This window comes from Gracilinanus agilis, chromosome 6, assembly GCF_016433145.1.
Source record: "Gracilinanus agilis isolate LMUSP501 chromosome 6, AgileGrace, whole genome shotgun sequence".
Lineage (NCBI taxonomy): Eukaryota > Metazoa > Chordata > Mammalia > Didelphimorphia > Didelphidae > Gracilinanus > Gracilinanus agilis.
In genome coordinates, this window is record NC_058135.1 from 1,004,189 (window position 1) to 1,028,615 (window position 24,427).

Sequence of the window (24,427 nt, forward strand, 5' to 3'; positions counted from 1 at the left end):
CATTTCTATACAGCTAGAGTAGCTTACATTTTTCCCTAGGGCACCTTCTGGGAGTTTTCTAAATTAATAACAAACAGAGTTCCTAGTTTGCAGCTTTAAGTCATTTGATGGAAGCAGAAGCTCATTCCAATTTCAGTTCCTCCACCCATGTGACTTTTAGGCTTGTTTGTCATGGCTTTAGGCCTCAGTTTACTTTTGTAAAAAGAAAGGGTTTTACCCCTTTCAGGGGTTTATTAGCCCGGGACCTCTGAAAATATTTTCAAACTCTGTCTGCATTTCATTTCCTTGGTAATCCTACACATTTCATTTTTTGCATTTAAAATGTGGTTCTGAGAAACGGGCCATAGGCTTCATCGGAAGAAAGACCCAAACCCAGGAATCCGGGCAGAAGATGCTCTCTGAGGGCCCCTCCCTCTCTACATCAGTAATCATATAAAGCAGATGCAAGATCCTCATTGCCACATAGGAGAAGCATGTATGATCAGTACAAGGAACCAGGAAAACAAGGGACAATGGTAACTGCACATACCGCAAACTGGTTTTGGCTGGACTGCTTCTCAGAGGGAAACTTGTAAAGAGGCCCACTGGCAAAGCTCCACGTTATTGTGCTTTCTGAAGTTGACTTCACCTAGCGTCAAATTCAGATTCTTGAGGGAAATTGCAATACAGACACTCTTTTGAAGAATTACTGTAGCTTTCAGATACAAGTAATGAAAGTGGCAAAAGGGACCTTTTTTCAGTTTCTTTTAAACTATTAGATTTCACCAAATTCACTGTTAAAATTGAGGCTGGCGGGAAGGACTGATTTTTGACATTTTTTTTATGAAACTATTCACTGACCTGCGATAGTGAGAAATTATTTAAGCAAAGTTGAAGTAAGGCCTCATTTTCAGTTGAGATTTGTTCTGGTAGTAGTGAATTGATTTTTACAAATGTATGATTTCAATTCAGCAAACATTTATTGAGGGCCTCTTTTGTACAAGGTAGTATGCTGGGTCTTGAAGCTACAAAGATAAAGGCAAATAATCCCTGTCTTCAAAGAACTTCCCTTCTGTTTCTCCATTAACTGAGGAGATTTGCACATGCCCAGGACTTTATGTAGGTAGAGAAATTCTTTTATCCTCATGGGCTTCAGTTTTCCCAGCTCTAAATTTAAGGGATCCAGTGAGATGATTTCTAAGCATTTTTGCAATTCTTGGATTCCTAAGTGCACGTTAAGAAACTGCACACTCCCTCTCCCTCTTATGAATGGTATAAAATCCCATGGAGGCAGACCTTTTTACTTTCATTTAAAAGCCATTCCTTGGCTAGTTTGACAACAGCATTTTTGGGTGGTTATTAAATGATGTTGCTTTTTTTACGTAACATCTTTTCCATTCCTGATTTTGTTGTGTGGTTACATTTGAAATAATTGCTGCAAGATCTGCAAATTTGTGACTAAAATGGAAAAGTAGGCATCAAATTTAATTTAATTACTATTGGGGGAAAAAAGAAAATGAGTTGGAAGGGCTCTTGGAGGTCCTCTGGTCCAACCCAGAACGAATCTGTGACATCCAGAATAAGGATCACTCGGCTGCTGTTTGGAAAGTCCAGTAATTGGGGAACCACTATTTAGTCAAACAGATCCTTTCCCGCAAACCAAAGACTTGATCCCCAGAAGGGGATGAGGGGCTGAAGCCAAGCAGAATGGAGCCTCTTTACCTACCTCCCACGTCCACTGGCCTTAAATCATTCCAAAGAAGAGGGGGATGGGAGGGAATTAGTACACCTGTAGACCATTTTCCCCAAAGTAAATTACAAGGTCAGCCCTCACACTCATCACCTAAGAATTTAGTTGCTCAACTAGTATTTACTGTACTGTGTGCATAGGCACTGTCTATTCATTGGGATTTAAAGCAGCAACAAAATTATGCTCATTTTCATGCAAAAAAAAATTTTATTGACTTCATTACTCTAATGTCATTATGGCTAGCTTAGTGATGGGCCTAATCAAAGGATCATAAATTTCATGCCAGAAAAGACCCCTCCTATTTTGCAGATGAGGAAACTGATGCCCAGAGAGGTTAAACAACTTGTGCAGCGTGACATAGATAGTGGCATTGCTAGCATTTGAACCCAGGACTTGTGGCTCTATATCCACGGTCCTTTCAGTCATACCACACTGCCAAATTTAATATACAAACAAAACTGGATTGTTGATTGTTTTTCAGTCCACCACAAAAAAGATGACAAGGAGAGGCTATAGATCAGAAGGTCATAGATTCAGTGATTTTGTAGCCCAAACAAGCCCCAAGAGGAGAGGGGACTTGCTCCCAGGTCGGAATTGGTACTCAAGGCTTCCCCATCACTGTTTCTGCAGTAATGTGCTGCCTGACTCCAAGAAAAGATTCTGGTCTCCCTCTCTGAACCTCTTTACCTCCAGATCCCAGTCTTACACACAGCCCCCTCACTTAGGCTAGCTAAAATAGCCCTATGAAAAGGCTAGACACCTCCAACTCCTTGTTATACTGTAGCGAAAATAAAGCAGTTAAAATGAGTAATTATGACACTCCACCCTCACAGCACAGAAGGAATTCAAGAAAGGTTGTCCAAGGCTCAGTTGAACCAGTTTGATAGAATTAGTTTGCTGCTGCTGACTTTGTAAGAATTTGAAAGTTTTAACTTTCACTAAAACTGTGTATAGATTGACAGGAAAAACATAGAATGGAAAGGATTTCAGTCACACCCTTGAATTAAACCACCTTGTCTATGTGCAAAGTAACATCTCTTCCAAAGGATGCCACATCTAAGATTTAGAGTTTTCTGATAGAGCATCAATAAGGAGGAAGAAGTGACTCCTTCCCTCCAACCCCATCCATGGAGGCATGAAACAGTGCCAGGACAGCCCAGAGGCCAGGGCAAGGAGAGGCAGGGAAGAGCTGGTCAGATCACTAGACAAGAAGATTGTTATTAGTACTGGGTACCATTTAGGAATGACCTTGTCAGCTAGAAGAGCCTGTGAGCTGGAAAAACGGAACCTTCCTGAGAGATGCCTCGAGAGGCCGGAACTAGGAGCAAAGCAAGACTTGAAGGAAGGAGCCAGGAGTGGGCAATGGGGCCACCCTCCCTGGAAGTGCTGAGGCCGGGACTAATGAAACCTCTTACCGAAGATAGTATAGAAGGGCTTCTTATTAGGGACTGTTGGGTTACAAGACCTGGAAGGTCCCTTCCTGCTCTGGGTCCTGAGGTTTCATTGAGTGTCAAGCCCACTTCTTAAATAGGACGTTGGGATATTAGAACTGAAAGAGCCTAAGAAATCATCCATTCAGTCTTCTCATTTCAGAGATGAGGTGATTTGGCTGGGCACGTGTTTAGTGCATTTGTGGCAGAGCCAGAACTGAGCCAGACCTCATTCACTAACTCACATACTAGACAGAGAAAGTGAAGCAGGCCTTGCCCTCAAGGAGAGCAACAACATGTTCCCTGAGAAGTATAATTGATGGGAAATGGAGGTGTACTCCCAACTGGGGATCAGGGAAAGAGCAGGCACCAGCATGAGCCTACAGGGATTTCCAAGAAGCACAGCTAATGAAGAAATGCAGTCACAGCATATGGACCCGGCTACAGAGAAGTAAGTAGATGTGGAGCCCTGGGTTCAAGGAATGGCTGGCCTGGTTCAGCAGGACTGAATTTAGGAAAAAATGAAAATATTCAGGGCTATTCCAGTGGAGCATGTGTTGTCTTTGTATCCACAGCACCTAGCACAGTGCCTGGTACCTTGTAGGTGATTAATAGATGCTTGTTCTTTCATTGATTGCTTCCAGCAAAGAAGGCCTGTGGGTTTGCATCCAGGGCTCTCTGTGAATGCCAGCTGTTGTTACTCACAAATGGTCTGGACTAGAGAGCTCCAACTTGGGGGTTTGTGGACATAAATAAGTGATCTTGAGCAAGTCACTTCTCTCTGATCCTCAGTTTTCTCCTATCATACTTGTACTATCCACTGTGGCTGGGAAAGCATTTTGTAAACCTCAAAATGTTGCAACTGCCTGGCTGGGCCCAACACTGAGCCCAGGCTTTTCTACTTGCCCACCTTGGACTAAACCCTGAACCAATTGGAGTCCGGGTTCTATTTGTGTAAGTGAAATTCTTGCTTGCAGTGCCTCCCTTGCTAGGCAGGTCAAACAAAGTGTTATGTAACATGTTTTATTAAAGTACTCATAAAGTACTATAGAAATTGGCAATCCCGAATCATGTCATGTGCCCAGCACTGTGCTATGTACTTCACAGACAATTTGATCCTCACAGCAGCCTTTGGAGGTCAGTTCACCTGCTTAGAACCTGTCCTTTAGAATCCATCTCTATCCTACCGTGGCCTTCATGATGTCTCCCTGACCTTTTCACAAAGGGAGAAGAGGGCTATCTGTAGGAGTACCCAAGATCCACCTCTTCTTGCACTTCCCCAAATGCCCAGAAGAGTTTGCTTTCATCTTTGGAAACTTCGCTTTTCTTTCTGAGCCCATCCCACCCTAGACCCTTCCTACCCTGTGCACATGGACATTGCCATGCCCCCACACGTGCTCCTCTTCTATCCGCTTCCACAATCCCATGTTCTCCTTTTTATGATCTGTGGGGAAGTGTTAATAATATGCCTATAATAGCCCAGCAGCTCACATTTACTAAGCACATGCTACATGTAGAGAATCCCTGCTAATGCAGGACAGTTCCTGCCTTCAAGAAGCTTTCGTCCTGTGCAGAAGACAGCATGTACCTGTACAAAAGATTTGGCAAAGGGCAGCTAGGGAGGACCACCAGCCAGGGAGATCTGGAAAGGCCTCCAATAGGATGTGAACTTTGAAACAAACCATGGATGCCAGCTGGCACAGGTGAAGAGGGATTGCAAAACCCCCTTATTGAAGACAAGAGTTGAAATATCCTTTGTTAGGAGAAGCACGAAAGCCAATCGTCCCATCTCCCAGCTGGCATCATTTCAGTCTCTTTGGGGCTGGATGAGCTCCATGAGAAGAGCATTATAAGTTTGGGACTTCTCTTGGCATTTGGAACTTGACAGGTGATGTCGCACAGGCTTAGTACAGTTTTGTCCTTTCAAATTTTCTCTTTGAAGTAAGGTAACCAGAATTAGATGGTTGCTTATAGTCAGACCAGTGCTAGGACTCCTGTGTTTGGCACAGAGCTACCTAGAGCGTCAATGACAGCTTCATAAGAGGAATTGCATTCTACGCTGTTCGTGTCTGATATGTGAAATGCCCAATGGGTGTTCTGACAGGTCAAACTATCAAATTCTGAGTGCTTCAGAAGACAGAATTTAAGGTCCTTGACCTTTTCTTATGCCCTAAAAAAATGTCATGTACTACAGCACTCTTGAGTTTGAATTTATATGTCATACTGTGATAATACAGCAGGTTGTGTGGCTCTTTAGGGGAATGATTTTACAATTCTAGAACGAGGATTTAATTCAAGAAATATTTATATTAAAGTTTGCCATCTAAAACTATTCTGTTCCGCTAATAGTTAACATTAATCTAGAATGAGTTCATATCCAAAGGAAGTGGAGATGTTAACATTTTGAAGATCAGAAAACTGAGACAAATTATTTCTAATACAGTGACGGCAAGTCTGGATTAGAGGGTTCTTGACTGAATGAACACATACAGGAGAGCATTTATTCAGGGTAATGCTAATCTCTGGTGGAAAAGTCAGTCCTTGCTCTTAAGCTCACAATCCTAAGAGAGGGCACCCACCTAGAGAGGAATTTCCAGCTGCAAGTCAGACAAGCCCACTCACTGATCCTTAGCAAGACACAGGCTAACGGTGTGTCTTCTGTAATGTGTCGCTTGAGATGTTCAAACCACATCCATTTCTAATGCTCAACCACGGGAATGTGTCGGGGTCTTTGGCAGCGAGCTCTCCATGCTCTGCCTCTTCAGCAGTTGGGACTGCCAACGCTGCTGAGGCTGTGGGCCAACGGGGCACAGCTCCCCAGGGTCGTTCCCCTCTGGGGTGAAGCTCTCAGTTCTTCATTCTGAATGAGTCTCCCAGTTATGGGACGTGTCAGTCATGCTTGCATTCTCCACCGGCCACTGCTTTGCATGCCTGGGAGAGTCTAGCCTAACTTCTAGCCACTTGTGTGGCCTTGGGGGGATGACATGAGGTTTCAGTTAAACTGGAATGTGATGATGCCCTTCTTCACTTGAACCTGCCAGAGTTCTGTCTCGCCGTTCCTGTATCTGCCTAGCCTGCAGTGCCCTCTGCCACTTCCTAATGAGGAGTACAAGCTAGTCACCAGATCTAAATGGTAGGGATTTTGTAAAAAAAAAAACTCATTCTTCACTTATGTTTGGGGCACAGTCCTAGAGTCTTCACTTGTTCACTCTGCCTAAGCTAATCACAACAGCAAAACTTTTCACCATCTTTTACGGGGTATGCTCTTAGGTTGGATTTTTAAGAGTTGAAGGTCATTTTCTACTCATGCCCCCTTTCATTCTCTCCTTTTTCCCCAGTCAAAATAATCGCCAATTAAATACTGTCTAGGGAGAAAATTGTTACCCACCTAAGAAGGTTACTGTCCATATAGTACGTTTGCAGCTTAGAAAGGCCGTGATGTTTATTGATGGGGAAAGAGTAAGAGTAGCAGGTTACCCTCTTCCTTTCACGGAATCCTTATTATCTTGGACATAGATGCCATTATCATCACCTTAACAAGAAATCTAGCTGCAGAAAAGCTGTGATTCATCCAGGTCTCCTTCACCACGGGAGTCTGGGTCCTTAAGGTCGTCTGACCTATGGATCCCTGGAGCACATGCACAGGAGCCAATCTCAAAAGGGCATTTAAGCCAACCCCCTTATTTTACAGATGAGAAAATCTGAGGCCAAGAAGTTAAGTGACTGACTTGTGAGGTGGCATGCAGCCCAGAGCCAAGCTTTGAGCCACCCTCTCACCCTTTGATGACCAACCCAGGCCTCTTCACACTCTACTATGCTGTCTCACAGCAGTGTTAGGTGGGAAATCCATGTATACTAGGGACTGAATTTTAATTCATTAAATTATTCTTAGTAAGATCCTAATAAAATGAGTTATCTTAAAGAACTAGCCCTTTGTTTTTTATGACCTTTCTTAGAAATCTCATCCCTCCTTTTACTTTAGAGGTACAACTTTGAGTGTGATGACTAATTGCTAAATTTACTGAAATTGGAATTAAAGTAAGGCAGTTTGGGGCACATTTGGTCATGTCTTTGATATATGATTAATAAGATATCTAAAAATGGCCTACTTGTTCTAGAGCTAGGTTATTTTTAAAGGCTCTATTTTGTGAATCATGCTACAATAACTATTTTTCCTTATTAGAATTTCTCTTGAATTTAAGAATCCATTTTTGCCTTAAGTCTGCACACTAGATTCCAAGTGGTGATTACCAATTTCTGAATTTATTTATTTTTTTAAACCAAGACAGAAGGGCTAGGCAATGGGGATTGAGTGACTTGCCCAAAGTCACACAGTGACCAAGTGTCTGAGACCAGATCTGAACCCAGTACCTCTCCCATCTCTAGGCCTGACTCAGGCCACGGAGCTACCAGCTGCCCCCTGAATTTATCTTAATGACATAGGAATATTCAGTTTGTGACGATTCCCTCATTTACAGGCCTAATGTAACACCATTGGCGGTTGGGTGAATCCTTATTTATGCAACATTATTGGAAGCCAAGTACAGCTATTAAAACAAGTCTGTTATTTATGTAAGGGTTTAATAGGATAGGAATATGACTGGTTTCCGGGGTTGTGCCTCTTTTTCGTGAATCTGTATTTCTGATACTAGAAAAAGCTCCCTTCAGTAGAATAGAATTAGTCATACTCAGAGAACTGACTGAAGCTACATCTAAAAGTGTGTTTTGGTCTTCCATAACTTTCTGATGAAAATGAAGAAATCTGTTGTCACAGAGGGTTTGGAGAGCTCAACAATGCCATCATGTTTAAAGACGATGGGCTGAGAAGTTGAGTGGGGAAGCAGATCTGTTTATCCCTGAGCCATTTTTCTAAAACATACTTTTGTTTGGGGCGTTGGATTTTAACTGTTTACACAAGCCCACTTTTACTTCAGTAGCTATCAAGAAGAAGACATGTGCTTTGGAGGGGGGCACATTTATTCAAAATTGAGACCTCCTGAGGGAAATTGGCATTACACACAAATTAAATTGTGCACTAGGGTATATATTAATTGTCTAGAATTGGGAATTTTCCTGTCTAGCTGTTTCCAGAGATAATAGCCCTTTTTTCTCTTCCCCCATCTTTCTACCCACAAAATAAAAGACCATGTAAATTGGCCCCTGGAACAACCACTTCCGGATGGAGCTAGTCTTTCTACCTCTCAGTGGCCTCTACCAGCTCTCAGTCTCCTCTAATGTTAAATGTTTGGTGTTGGGAACTGTCCTTGTAGAACTTGTAATAATCCAAATGTCATTAATAACTGATAATTAAGGAGCAGTGGAGTCTTATTGGGTTTTTTAGGTTCTTCTGGGGAGCAATAGGAAGAAAATTATGTCAGCTAGCAGCGTGACATAATTCTCATTACCTCCAAGTGACCAGAACAACCACGCTGAGCAATACTAATGGGGCTCGGTGGGAGTAGGTGCACCTCAGTGGGGCACTAAGTAAGATCAAGTCAATTAAAATAATTAGCCAGATTATTGGAAAGGTAGATTTCAAGCCATTGATTTGACCTGACCAATGACTCTTGCCCTAAGCTTATAGGATATCTTGAGAAATTGGTTCCTGCTACCATAAAGCCATCAGAATTAATAAGACGTTGAAAAACTCCTAAGCTTTTATTACCAAAAATCATGTACCCTGTATGTATGTCACCAATAAGGACTCCCGTGTGTCTGTATCTTAACAACTTGAGAACAGAATAGCCTGACCAATTGTCTCCCAGAAATCTCAAGCAGTTCTGAACCCATTTGTTGTTAAAAATAGTAAAAATGCAACATCTATTGATTGTTTGCAAGAATGATTGACATGAAGAAAAACGGATGTTTTACTAGCTAAATTTTGCCCAAAATTTCTACCTAATTGGCAGAAGACATTGAAAACTGAATATGTTGGAAGTACCAGTAGTGCATTTCTTCCATGACAATCTTTGGAGCCTTTCCTTCGGAAATGTCTTTAAAGCTATTAAATTCAGGCATTTGTGTAAATAACTTTAGAACCAGGCCTTTGGCTTTTGGGTAATAAACTATTATGTTAAGAATTTTTAAAATAATAAAGTATATTCAGTCACATTGCTCCCACTAAAAATATTAATCCTTTTTTGTAAGAGCAAAAGTTTTTTGTACTAAAAATATATTTTTTAAATGTTTGTTTCACTTTTACATTGGCCGTTTAAAGTTTTTCTATCTCTTTTCTAAATGTACATAATGTCTTAGTAAATACATTGAATAATTTATGAATATACATATATTGGGGTCTGTTCTTCAAAAAATCTTTTTCTAAAAAGGGATACGTGGTCAAAAAAGATTAGAGTCCACTGCTCCAGAGATTCTTAGCTCGTATCATAGTTAGTATTCCAGAGGTTAATTACTTCCTTATAAAGTTACTAAAACCAATTAAGCGAACCAAAATCTAATTCAGTAATATCTTTGGTAGACCATATTCCTTTTTCTTTGCTTTCAAATGTTTCAAAAAGTTAAAAAATTTTAATTTAAATTTCTTTGAAAATAACTGTTTTAATGGTACAAATTTTAGCTAATAATAAACCCCCATTTCCTTTGGAAGACAAATTAGAAAATACCTGGAAATGTTGCCCCTGCCCCACCTTTTTTGCTTCCATTATGTTAGCTTGAAATATGTCATAATTAAAATGTTGTATTAATATTAATTCATCTTCATAGAAATAAGTTGTCTTCATGGTCCATAAGACTGATTTGATTATGCTGCTAAATAAACACAAAAACTTTTTTTCACTTTTTTTAAATTACATTTATTAATATTCATTTTTTAGAAAAGTTAACATGGTTACATGATTCTTGCTCCTACTTTCCCCTACACCCCTCGCCCTCCCCCCACCCCTGGCCGATGCACATTTCCACTGGTTTTAACATGTGTCATTGATCAAGACCTATTTCCAAATTGTTGATCATTGCATTGGTGTGGTAGTTTCAAATCAAAATCCCCAATCATGTCCGCCTCAACCCATGTTTCTTCTGAAACACAAAATCTTTTAAACAATCTTGGGAACCAAAAGGTTCCACGTTTCCCTTTAGGAGAGTGTTTTCTTTCCCTCACTCCTCCTTTCTTAATTAAGGGGTTCTTTGAGGCATATGGGAGCAAAAGAGGGCTCTGAGATAGTCCTTACTTGGTCATTCCCTAGAGGAGCCTGAAGACCCTTTCCAGAAAGAGATTCCCAAGAGAAAAATGATGACACTCCACCATTTGTCTAACATTGTCAAATGAATGTGTCTGCACAGTCTAGGATAAATCACACAATGACTAGAAAGGCAGTATTCCCACTCTCCTTATCATAAACAAGTCATGGAATTTATTCATTTGGTGATGACTCATGGTTCAGTATTATTATAAAAGTGTGTACAGGAATGGAGAACCAAGAAAAATATTGAACAAAAGTATGGTGGCCCAGGGGGCAGCTGGGTAGCTCAGTGGATTGAGAGCCAGGCCTAGAGACGGGAGGTCCTAGGTTCAAATCCGGCCTCAGACACTTCCCAGCTGTGTGACCCTGGGCAAGTCACTTGGCCCCCATTGCCTACCCTTGCCAATCTTCCACCTATAAGTCAATACACAGAAGTTAAGGGTTTAAAATTTAAAAAAAAAGTATGGTGGCCCAGTGCCTAGATCACCACTGGGCCAGGGATCAGGAAGACCCGAGTTCAGATTCTGCCTATGACACTCGTAGTATGTGTGACCCTGGGAAGTCACTTAATCTCTGTTTTTCTCAGTTTCCTTATCTGCAATTTCAAGGGTTGTTTTGAAGGTCAATTGAGATAAGGTTAAGTGTGTACAAAATGTCAGCCATGATGGTGGTGATTGGTGGTAATGGGGACACTATCATTCTTTTTTTTAGATCTTCCTCAGGGAACTTTAAATCTACATACATTTTATACTTGGTAACATAATTTAAATATTAGTGATTGTTTTGTTTATACATAATTGAACCCTTGGGGGGGGGGGGTCAGTTTTTGAGACTTAAGTATAACCTTGTAGGTTAAGTACAGATCCAAGATTTAGAATCATGAGTTCTTTGGGTTTGGGAGGAGGCTGGTATTAGCTTCTTAGATAGCTGTTTATAGTAACAGAAGATTTTTCAAGTATTAATGCTCAAAACCCTCTAAACAAGATTTATATATATATTTTTTATCTGTTCCTTTGAATTGTTGATGACCTCATTTTCTCCTCTCCTCTTCTGTCTCTCTTTAGCCATTTAAATAGTGATCAGTTAAAAAGTTGTAACCCACAGTGAGTCACCTTCTTCTCTATTGCCACAGATGATTAGAATCTTGACTGAACTGGCAAAAAGAAGAAAATGAGCCCTCCAAGATTTCTAGCCTTTCCTTTACCTCTTAGATTAAGCAACCTCTTGTAAGTAATGATTTTTAAAATACATTTTATTCATCCAGCTAACCCTTCCTGTAAGCTGAATTCTGTCCGTTAACAGGAGCAAAGGGCAATCTACTTAATTAAGATAGAGCCTCCTATAGTGCATTTCCATTAAAGTTTTCTTAAAATGTATTTATGTTCCGTGGAGTGCTATATTTTTCAGTTGGATACAAGTTAAGCCTCCAACCCCATTGCTCTTCTCAGGCCATCAGGCCTGCTCTGATTCTACTTTCTTCCCTCCCCAGTCACAGCCCCCATTATCCAGGGCTCCTGAATTACTCCTGGCATCCATTTCTTCCACTTTCTCTTGGAGACTGCCAAAGGAAGCCCTACTCCTGAGATGACTCATTCCACTACAGATTTGTTTCTTTAACTTTTATGGGGCCCTCACTGCTACAAGGTAAATCTTTTATTCCTTCTAGTCATTTCCCTATCCCATTCCCCATAAAAGCTATTACAGATTTTCTCCTTTCAAACCTCCCAAACCTCTCCTCATACTTTACTAAGAAAACTGAGGCCCTTTTAAATTCCCACTTCATCTCAAAACCCCTTAACATTATCCCCTACTTTCCTACTCTTAGTCCCTGAAAATAAGGTGGCTCTTCTTGGCAAGACCAGACTGTCTGTGTGTGCCTCAATTCTATCCCTTCCCATCCACTCTAGCGTGTTAACCCTTCTGGTATGCTCTTCCCCTAATCCTCAATCCATTGGTTCTTTTTGTCACCTTCAAAAATACATAAGCCCTCCCCATCCTTAAAAAAGAATCACCACTGGGCCCCGCCATTTTCTCTCACTCTGTCCTATCTCCTCCCAGCTAAACTTCTAGAAAAAGCTATTTACACAGATTGCTCTGGCTTCCTCTCCCTAACCTGTTTCAATGTGGGTTCCAACCTCCTCACTCTACTGAAAGGGACTCTTTCCAGAATTACCAGTGAAGACTTAATTGCCAAATCGGGTGGTCTTTTATCAGCCTTCATTGTCCATGACCTCTGTAGTATTTGACACTGTTGAACATCTTTCTCTCTGAGTCATTCCTTCCTCTTGAGTTTTCCACATCACAGTTCTCTCCTCTTCCTTCTCCTGTATGTCTTACATTTCCTTCCCAGGCTCCTTTGTGGGATCCTCATCTCTTTCAAGGCTCACCAGACTGTAGGCTGGGGGCCAGATCCAGCCTACCTCCAGGTTTTCTGTGGCTCATTTATGTACTGCCCAGGAACTTAGAATGGTTTTTACGATGTTAATGGCTCTCCTATTCTTTTCTCTTGTGTCCCCTGAGTCTTGCAAAGTCTCTTAACACGTGTAAGGCTCTTAATCAGCACTCACTGGTTTATACCTCTTCTTATTATACTACTTACTATTTATACTTCTCTTATTACTTATTCCCAGTAGAGCATTAATTTCACCATTATGGGTATTAAATACCAAAATGGTTCACAATCCCTCCATTCCTTATTTAAATGGTCTTACTTAGTTACAAGGTCAGAATGATCTCCAGGTTGACAATCCGATGATATTTAGCTGCCGTGAAACTGACTGGTCTTGTGAAGACTGTAATTCAGAGCCTTTCTAACCTTGGTAGAATCTGCCAGAACTTGTCTGTCCTCTTACTGGAGCCATCAAAACTTCTTTATGCCGTGATGAATCATCAGTCGATAACTTCACTGTGTACCGTGTGAGAAGATGGAGAATTGTCAACATCGTTTCCCCCATTTCCAAACCAGTTGATTCTCTGAAAAGTAGCCTTGTCCTATTTAATGTTGCTGTGTCTTTGTGCCAGACTTCAGAGTCATCTGCTTCTCCTCAATTATGTTCAATGTTTTAATAGAATCTCTCATTTAAAAATATACTTCCTCATTAGGTGACTGACCTTCAGTTTTGCAAATAAATTCATACATCTTAAAATTTCTATTTCTGAGATCACAGTATACAGTTGTAAGTTGTGTTCCTCTTCTCCTATATTAGTTTACTTAGTATTCAATTTTCCAGTTGACTTGGATTCTTATAAATTTGACTTAGTTCTATGTTGATTTGAGAAATGAGACTTTTATCAGAGAAATTTGTTATACATTTTTTCCCAGTTGTTTCCTTTATAGTCTTGGTTACGTTGATTTTGTGTGTACAAAACCTTTTTGATTTAATATAGTCAAAATTGTTCATTTTATATCAATGCTCACTGTTTCCTGTTTGGTCATAAATTCTTCCCTTCTCCATAGATCTGCCAGGCAAACTATCCTGTATTCCCTTAATTTACTTTGCTATCTCACCCTTTATAGATATCATATATCCATTTTGACTTTATCTTGGAATAAGGTGTAAGATATTGGTTTACACGTAGTTTTCCTGTTTTCACAGCAGTTTTGGCAGAGTGAGTTCTTATCCTTATTCTTATTCTTCGGTTTATCTCAAACACCAGATTGCTGAGGCCATTTTACCCCTGTGTATTTTGTATCTAATCTCTTCCATTGGCCACCATTCTATTTCTTAGACAATACCAGACTGGTGTGATGTTTATTGTTTTGTATATAGTTTGAAATGTGTTATTGCTAGATCACCTTCCTTCACTTTTTTTTCATTAATTTCCCTTGATATTCTTAAACTTTTGTTCCCCCAGGTGAATTTTGTTACTGTTTTTTTCTAGTTCATTAAAACGGTTTTTTGGTGGTTGATTGGTATGGCACTGAATAAATAAATTGACTTGGGTAGAATTGTCATTTTTATTATACTCCCTCAGCCTACTCGTGAGTAATTAATATTTTTCCAGTTGCTTAGATCTGACTTTTATTTGGGTGAAAAGTGTTTTGTGTGTTCATAGAATTCCTTTTTCTTGGCAAGTAGATTTCCAAGTATTTTATATTGTCTTGAATTATTTTAAACGAAATTTCTCTTTCTCTTGCCCCTGCACTTTGTTCGTAATATGCAGAAATGCTGATTTATGTCCATTTATTTTGTGTCCTGCAATTTTGCTAGATTTTTAGTGGATTTTCTAGGATTCTCTACATATCGTCTGCAAAGAGTGACAGTTTAGTTTCCTCGTTGCCTACTTTAATTCCTTCAATTTCTTTTTCTTTATCGCTAAAACTAGTATTTCTAGTACAATATGAAATCATAGTTGTGATCATGGGCATCCTCACTTCATACTCCTGATCTTATTGGGAAGGCTTCTAGCTTAATCCCATTACAGAAGGTACTTGCTGATGATTTTGAAGTAGATACCACTTATTAGGTTAAAGAAAGGCCTATCCATTCCTCTGCTTTCCAGTGTTTTGAATAGGAATGGGTGTTATATTTTGTCAAAGGCTTTTTCTGTATCTATTGAAATAATCATATGATTTCTGTTGGTTTGGTAATTGATGTGGTTAGTTATGCTCATAGTTTTTCTAATATTAAACCAGCCCTGCATTTCCTGCTATAAATCCCACCTGGCCTTTGGTCATAGGTAATGATCCTTGTGGTATATATAGTGTCTTTGCTAGTATTTTATTTAAGATTTGTGCATCAATGTTCATTTAAGAAATTGGTCTGTAATTTTCGTTCTCTGTTTTTGGACTTCCTGACTTAAGTTTCAGTACCATATTTGTATCTTAAAAAGAATCTAGTAGGACTCCTCCTCTGCCAGCTCTTTCCTGGCTTGTTCAATTTCTTTTTCTGAGATGGGATTATTTAAAGCATTCTGTTTCCTCATTCCTTAGTTCAGGCAATAAACATTCCTCTACTTCACCTAGATTGTCAGATTTATTGGCATATAATTGGACAAAATAACTCCTAATGATTGTTTTGATTTCCTCTTTATTGGTGATGATCACATTTTATTTAAAGAAGATCAAAATGGATATATGTAAAGAGCTAATGAAGAAAAACAGAGTACAAACTCTTCAAAGGACTCCTGGAATCCTCAAAGAAATTGATCAGTTATGACAGTAATAATAATAGCTATCATTTCTATAGAGCCTGTTTTGTGCCAAGTGCTGTGCTAACCACTTTACAGATATGATTTCATTTTATCATCACAACAACTCTGGGAGGTCGGTACTGTCATTCCATTTTACACATGAGGAAGATGAGGTAAACAGGTTAAATGATTTGACCATATGGTCATGCAGATAGTAAATGTTTGCGGCCAGATTTGAATTTGGGTCTTCCTGACTCCAGGCCCAGTGCTCTAACCACTGTGCCTCCAGGGGACTCTCAATAATAATATATTAACAACATTGCAGATTACAAATTTATTTTATTAAATAAATGCCTGTGTAAAAGGGGAAAAGAAAATACATGCAGTCAGTGTATCTCAAGACTAGAAAAGGAACAAAAGCAGTAGTCCAAAGTTAAAACACATTGATAAAAAGTGTAATAGAAATGAGCAGATTTAAAGATGAAACAGCTAAGTGGCTGAGTAGATGGGGAGCCAGGCCTGGAGACAGGAGGTCCTGGGTTCAAATTTGGCTTCAGACACATTTCTAGCTGTGTACTCTGGGCAAACACTTAACCCCCGTGGCCTTACCATTCTTCTGCCTTGGAATCAATACACAGTATTAATTCTAAGTTAGACGGTAAGGGTTTAAAACAAAAGAAAAAAAATAGAGAGGAACTACGAATGCAAAATACTCCATAATTAGCTAACAAAGTAAACTAATACTTGTAATTATGTTCTTATGTAGCCCTTGAAAGTTTACTTACAACCTATGAGGTGTAGAGATTACTTTGCAGATGAAGAAAGCAAGGCTCAGCAGAGGGAGAATTCTATGTTGCCCAAGTTCTTAACAATGAGTAAATGTCGGAGCTGACTTAAAGCCAGGCCCTTCCCACTAGCCCATGCTATCTCTCAGATGTGTACAGTAGATTTCCAAAAAAATTACTTGCCATTAGTAATAATGAACAAGGCCCGTCATACTTGCATAATACTGTTTCAACATTTAAAAAACTATCACTATAATATTATAAACAAACCACAAACCTCCTGATGTTATCAGTAGATAAAGGGCAAAAACCTTTCATAAAATTGAGCATTCATTTACAATTATTAAAAGAGCAGGAATGTAGATTCCTACATTGTAGAGATATTTTCTCTCAACACTCAACTACTATGATCTCATCAGTTGGAGAGTTTCTTTTGGTTATGCCAGTGGTTCCCAAACTTTTTTGGCCCACCGCCCCCTTTCCAGAAAAAATATTCCTTAGCCCCCTGAACATTAATTTTTTAAAAATTTGAATAGCAATGAATAGGAAAGATAAATGCACCTGTGGCCATCAGCACCCACCAGGGGACGGTAGCGCCCACTTTGGGAATCACTGGGTTATGCAGATAAGGAGCAAACCACCCTTGCTCTCATTTTATACAAGTCCTTCTTTCAGGTCCTCCTGACATTTCAGGGCTATTGATGAAGCCCTTTTGGCTATCTGCCCATCATCCCTGCTCACGGCAGATGCCCAGTCCATCTTCTTTTTCTGGTAAATAATTTCTTAGACGCACTCATTACTCCTAGTCCTAAGAGCTTCTCATGGTTACATGATGTAGCCTTCACACACCCACCACACACCTTTCCATTGTCCCCTGATTGATGCCTGTCTTTGGGTCTTCAGAAGCAGTGGTACTTCAGCTCATTGCCATATAGCAACACCAATATAGTTATAGGAAGTTTGCATCGACTTTGAAATTTCCCCAAAATAATCCAACCCATTCTAATCCTTTTCAGCTCTGAGCTCAGCTCCTTTTCTGCCAGCATATACATCCTGCTGGATGAGCTTTCTGCATGTTTATTCAGATGCATGTTGAAATCTGGGCAATAAACATTCTTTATAAAAGACCTTTGAGTGATCACAGGTCTCAAAGACAAGAGACTTTATATTATCTTCAAGCAAAAGTAAAAACAAACAAAATAGAGCATGTAAAGTTCCCCCTTCCTCCAAGGGTCATGAACTTTCTTCTTGTCCAACCCATCCCATTAGCATGAATGCTCCAATCAGAGGTCACAGGTTAAGAGCCCTAGGAATAGGACCCAGAACTAAGGGTTTCAGGTCCAGGTCAGAGAGACAGGAAGGGACGTGCAGAAAAGGGCTAAAAAAGATGAGACTATAGAGGAGATTGAGGTCTTTGGTGTGAGTTTTCTGGGATTGCTTCTTCTACTTCATTCAGCATTGGTGGCTCAGGCAGAAGACATTCTCATGGGCTGGTAAGACTTGCTCCACAAGGACTTCCATGTGGAGATTGGAACCTTGTCAGAGAGTGAGCTGAAATTCTATGGATCAGACTTTAGGGTGGTAGGCTAGGAAATAATTTTCCCCTTCCTTCCTTTCTCCCTCCCTCCCTCTATATTTATATTAAATTAAATTGTTAAAAGCTATTTTCATCCTTGTTACTTAAGAATTAATTTCATAAACGATGACCGCAAATTTTGTTACTAATATTATTTAACAAAACCAATTTCTAAATATTACATGTAGCATTTTAATTATTACATATTACATTTGTTTTCATTATTACAGAGGAGGTACATTAGAAATTTTTGTGAAAAACTGGAACCAAACAAATGTCTACTTCAGCCACTTGTATTTAACATACAGGCAAGCATAGTGATAGAATGGTAGATGGAATGCTGACACCAAAGTCCAAAACCATGCTTGTGATGAGGTTCAGATGAGACCAAGCATTCAGCAAACTTTGAAGTGCTATGTATATATTGGTTAAAATTGGTATGCTGGAAATGCTAGCAATTGCAGTAAACAAGGGGGGAAATGATGGGATTGGCGTCAGAAATTAAACACATTTGCAAATCATTCAGTGATGTATCTAAAAAAATTCCACTACCTGCACAGAAAAGTCAAGACAGCTGAGGAGTTAATTTATCAAGGGTGCAGTCAGTTATTGATCCACAAAAATGTGTGCATTCTTCCAGGAAAAAAAATGTTTATTTGTTTTTAAATCTAAGAAAAACAACTTTGGGAATTGAATCCCCTAGGTACACACTCCTCCATAGGGACACCAATGATCAGGGACTGATTGGATCAGCAGAGGAAAAATGATATTCTTTGAGGGCCATCTGGGGGAAACCATCTCAAGGGATCTCCTCTTTCATTTGCCCTCTGGGGCAGGCAGTTCCAATGAGGGCAGCAGGCACACTTTATGTGCTGCACCCATCTCCCTATTTGGTTTGTAAACAGCAGACAGAGGCATCGCTTTTGAGGAATCTTGTATGGTTTTGACATCTGCATGGATGAGACCCTGGAAGAGGACCCGTAAAGGCAACATTTTGCTCTACTAACAGACAAGCACATCAGGGTCCAGGCTCAAACCTTGTCAGGCAGTGGAATGGATGCAGAAGATGAGATCTAAAGCTGGAAGATACCTTTGAAACTTAGTCCAACCTCTCATTCTTCCAAATGAGGAAACTTGTGGCCTCTGGAAGAGAAGTGATTTAGCTGACTCGGAACCTGATGGGAGCAGAATCGCCTGCTTCCTTGTTAAGGAGTCCTTAAGTACTGTATGGGTCATTTTGTGAGCCGGGACACTGATGAACACAAATAGGAGCTCCCATACTTCACCATAGTATTCTGAGGCAGGCATTGTATACCAGGCAAAGAAAGGGAGAAAGGCAGATGAAACAGTGTAGAAATGCTAATTATCCAGCCAGAGACATACAGAAGATTCGACTGATCAACACAGCCAAAGGAAACTTTCATTATTTCCCAGACAAATGTACTTGGGGAAATTGGCTAAGAAAATGGTTTTAATTATGCCCCAAACCACACTCTATATAGTAACAGTAGCTAGCATTTATGGAGCACCTGCCACGTGCTAAGCACTTCCAACTACCCCACGAGGTAGGTGCTATTAAATAACCATTTTACACATGAAGAAACAGAGGCAGATAGGTTACATGGTTTGCCCGGTATCATACAGTAAGTGTGTAACAATAGTAACCATTGGCCCAGGTCTTCCTGACTCTATAGCCCAACACTGGCCACTGGTCCACCTACCTGCCCTAACGGGAATATCAAGAGGAATTCCAACTAAATAATAGGCTTAAGTATAAAAAACTGAAAATTTGAAAGAATTGTGAGGAAGAGATGACTTCTGTTAAGCAAAGAGATCTTGGAGACAAAGTGGGTGTGCCTAGTTTCATAAAAATATTTCAATGCATGTCATTTAAAGAGAAAATCACTAGACTGAGAAATATGTGGGATAAAACTATGACATAAAATCATGATGGTGAACCTATGGTACATGTGCCAAAAGGGGGCATGTAGAGCCCTCTCCGGGCATGCTTGCCGTCACCCACCGGAATTCATTACTGGAAAGCCAAAGCGACTTGAGGCAGAGCTGCTCCCTTTCCCCCCCCTCCATGTGCCTCAGGACATTTCTCATGATCTGCCCCTCTCCCCAGCAGCCAATGGGAGTGCTTCCTCCCTCCCCTGTCTGAGGTAAGGGAAGGGGGTCAGCACTCCATCTCTAAAAGGTTCACCATCACTGATATAAAATCTTTAGAGTTCTATTAGCACTGTCTTTTTTAATTTATGTCAAATAAGTTCCAAAAGGGAAATATAATTTGTGATCATCTTTTATATACTCAAACTCATAATCACATGCAAATTAAAACTGTTTTGAGGCAGCATTCTTTCACACCTAGAAATGGTGTAATATTAAAGAGCAAAGGAATTAGGTGCTGGCAAAGGTGTAGAACAGAAACACCTGGAGGGCCGATGTGACTGGTTTTCTGTTTGGTCTCTGACATCGCAAACACAGAAAGTCCTGACGTGTGATCTGTTTTAATCCAAGAAACTAACCTATTGCTAACAATTGCAAACTAGTGCGGTGTTTTGGGGAAACAGTCTGGTAGTGTGTACAGCAAACATTAAGACAAATAAACACATCCTTTGGTGCCAGAGTACTCAGAGCTCCAGGCCTGAAGTCAGAAAGACTTCTCTTCCTGAATTCAGATTTGGCCTCAGACAATTAGCTGTGTGACCCTGAGCAAGTCACTCAATCCTGTTTGCCTCCGTTTCCTCTTCTATAAAATGAGCTGAAGGAGGACATGGCATATTATTATATCTTTGCTAAGAAAACCCCAAATGAGGTCATAAAGAGTCAGACTGAACAAGACCCTAGGCAAGTCACTTTACCTCTGCTTTCTTCCATTTCTCCATCTGTGAAATGGGGTGCACCCACCTCCCAAGATTATGGGGATCAAATAAGAGAACATTTATGAAGTGCTTTGCAAACTTAAAATGACAGAAAATGTTAGCTGTTATTATCTTATTATTCTGTATCAACCTAGTTCACTCTACATCAGTTCATACAAATCTAAATATTTTTCTCTGAATTATTCTTATTTATAATTTAACATAGCACAATGACAATCCATTGTATCTATGGCCCATTTTGTTGAGCCATTCCTCATTTTTTGTGGTTCTTTGCTACAATAAACCTCTTTGAGGTGTTGTCATTCAGTCATGTTCAGTTCTTTATGACCTCATAGAAGGTTTTCCTGGCAGAGATACTGGAATGGTTTGCCATTTGCTTCAGTGGGTTAAGACAAACAGGTTAAGAGACTTGCCCAGAGTCACAGAGCTAGTGAATATCTGAGGCTAGATTTCGAATTTCCTGGCACCAGGATTCTAGCATTCTAGCCACTGGGTCACCCATCTAGCTACCTTGAGGTCCATGAAGATGGTATTCCTTGGGCAAAGGATGTGTGTGGCTTAGTGATTCTTTGGTTATACCTATAGTTCAACAATTCACAGTCTTGCCACTTTCATCTTTTGTTTTATTTACCAGGGTTGTTTCATTTCCATTCATGTTTCTTCTCCTAGTGACTGTCATTGCCCCAAACTAGAAGCCCCCTACATTTCTCACTCTATAGCAGTGGTTTCCAAAGTGGGTGCTGCAGTGATCCAGGGAAGTGGTGATGGCCACAGGTGCATTTATCTTTCCTATTAATTGCTATTAAATTTTTTTAAAAATTAATTTTCAAGAAGAACATTGTACACAGAGACTGATATACTGTGGTAAAATTGAATGTAATGGACCTCTGTACCAGCAGCAATACAATGACCCAGGACAATTCTGAGGGATTTATGGTAAAGAATGTTACCCACATTCAGAGGAAGGACTGCAGGAGAGGAAACATATAAGAAAAACAACTGCTTGATCGCATGGGTCGGGGTGGACATGATTGGGGATGTGGACTCGAAATTACCACACCAATGCAACCACCAACAATTTGGAAATTGGTCTTGATCAAGGACACATGACAAAACTAGTGGAAATGTGCATCGGCCATGGGGGGGGGGATGGCGGGGGGGGGGGGCGAAGGGGAAAGGAGGAGCATGAATCATGTAACCATGTTAAAAATGAATATTAATGAATGTTTGGGGAAAAAAAATTATTTTTCAGGGGGCTAAGGAATAATTTTTCTGGAAAGGGGGCCGGAGGCCAAAAAAGTTAGGGAACCACTGGTCTATAGGAAGGGTTGGATAAGTTGTAGCACTGAAAGCCATCATTGCAAAGGATACCTATGTATGAAGAATACAAAGAAATAAGGAAAGCCCTTTTTTGAAATAATGCAAAGGAAAAGTGAAAGAGAACACTACTAATTGCAACCATTGAATAGGACAAAGAAGATTCTGGGGAATGAAAAGTGAATTAAATAATTGTATTCATGAAAACTCAGGCCTAAAAAGCTTAATTGCTTATATTAGAATTTAAAATGGAATTACTTGGGGGCAGCTGGGTAGCTCAGTGGATTGAGAGCCAGGCCTAGAGACAGAAGTTCCTGGGTTCCAATCTGGCCTCAGACACTTCCCAGCTGTGTGACCCTGAGCAAGTCACTTGACCCCCATTGCCTACAATACACAGTATTGACTCCAAGACAGAAGGTGAGAGTTTAAAAAATAAAAAAATAAAATAAAATGGAATTACTTCTACCATCAATGTTGGATGAAGCTCTGAATACAAGCTTGGAAGTGAAAGATGCTGAAGGCCAGAAGAGTTCCCCGAAGGCTATTGAGGCTAGGAAGAATCTGAGAAGTATAAAGAAGGTGGTGATGTTTGTTCTGGATCTTAAAAAACAAAGAAAATGGATATGAAAAGAGAGTCAGAGGTGGGATAGACATGAGGGATAGATTGGAACCAGTGACTTGTTCAGTGTGACACAAGGGAAAAAAGCCAGAATCTAGAGACAAAAATCGCAGGAAGAGCAATCAGCTCAGAGTATAAAGTGGTTTTTTTAAAAAATCCTAACCTTCCATGTTAGAATAATACTGTGTGCCAAGGCAGAAGAAGGGCAAGGCTAGGCAATGGCAAATAAATGACTTGCCCAGGGTCACCTAGCTAGAAAGGATCTGGGGCCAGGTTACTTTCCCTTCCCCCCCCCCCCCCCCCAAAGACCTAGAGCAGTCTGAAAATGGAATGAGGTTACTCGTGAAACAATAGCCACTTCCTCTTGGAAGTGTTCAAAGAAGAAGCTAGATGACCACTTGTTATCGGGAGGGATTCCTCTATCATGTGATATGAGATGGCTTTGAAGACTCCTTTTAAATTTTAGGATACTATGACACATTTGGGGAACTGATTTGAATATAAGAACAGAGAGTGGTGTGAATGCACATAAGCTGAGTTGTCAAGAGGCACAATCCACAGTTTGTTTCTGGATGAGTTAAAACCAACAGGTCTCCACCTATATTTCAGTCTCGTTTTTTAAGGCACCACCTTTTTATTCCTAGTAACTGTACGGTGAAATATTATAGAAGTAGAAAAGCACAATTTGGGAATTTCTGTCGTAAAACAAATATCAGCATTTGGCTTACAAGATCTCCGAGAAGGCTTGATGACTTCTTGACTTTAACAGGTACTGGGCTGGCCTCCCAAAGAATTAGCTCCACGACCTTAATAGAGGACATTTTGCTTTCACTTTTATAAGATGATTTTAAGAACCTGAAATACCATGGATTCCATTTCATGAGCATACACAATTTGACTTTGCCCAGGAAACAAACTTTTTACTCTTGAACCTACTGGCTTAGGTTATTAACCATAGTAATCCTCGCTAGTATCGTTTTCTACTCCTCCATTAAAGGCTTTTGGAAATAGAGGTTATACACTAAAGCACGGGTCATATGATGGGCTCAACCTACTAGAACAAACTTGATAAATCATTCTTTTCTCTTTCTCTCTTCAGCGGGACCATATGGACTATTTGCTGGTCGAGATGCCTCCAGAGGCCTAGCAACATTCTGCCTAGATAAAGAGGCACTCAAAGATGAGTACGACGACCTCTCAGACCTGAATGCTGTGCAGATGGAGAGTGTTAGAGAGTGGGAAATGCAGTTTAAAGGTATTGGGGCTGGCCAGGCGGGCAGGCAGGTGGGCAGCCAGCCAGCCAACCAGGAGGATATAGAAGACAGAACACGTGCCCAAGATATTTACTTTTTATCATTCTCTATCATTAGCAAATGGCATTTACTCTTTACTCACTTGCTTTAAAAGCCCAAAGATGGGATGCTCTTCAGGCTGATTGAGTCTAAATTGGTGGTATTAAGATGTTTTTGTGTTGGTAAAGAAGTCATATAAAATATTTTCACCTTTTACAATATTCAAAGGAGTATTACAAATTGATTTCAGAGCAGCCATGTGCCACACATAGACTGTAGAAGTCCTGGTTGAGACTCTCTCGCCTAAAATCCCAAAGATTCCAAACTGGTGATTACTAGTATTGACTTCTCATTTAATTACAATGAGAATCCAGTTTTGTTTGTTAACTTTATTATGCCCTCTAGCACGTACTGGGAAATTACTGCTTTTTGAAGGCTTCTCTAGCCCCTAAAACAGGGGTCGGC

The 24,427-nt window shown here is 40.1% G+C and overlaps 1 protein-coding gene across 1 annotated transcript in view; it reads left to right on the forward strand.

Annotated features, from left to right (window-relative positions):
• The window catches only part of PGRMC2 (progesterone receptor membrane component 2), a 29,141-nt gene that overhangs the window by 2,553 nt on the left and 2,161 nt on the right, over window positions 1-24,427 (forward strand). The window contains exon 2 of the mRNA XM_044682404.1: window positions 23,770-23,925. Coding sequence (XP_044538339.1) covers window positions 23,770-23,925 — 156 coding nt within the window. The remainder of the gene's footprint in view (window positions 1-23,769; window positions 23,926-24,427) is intronic.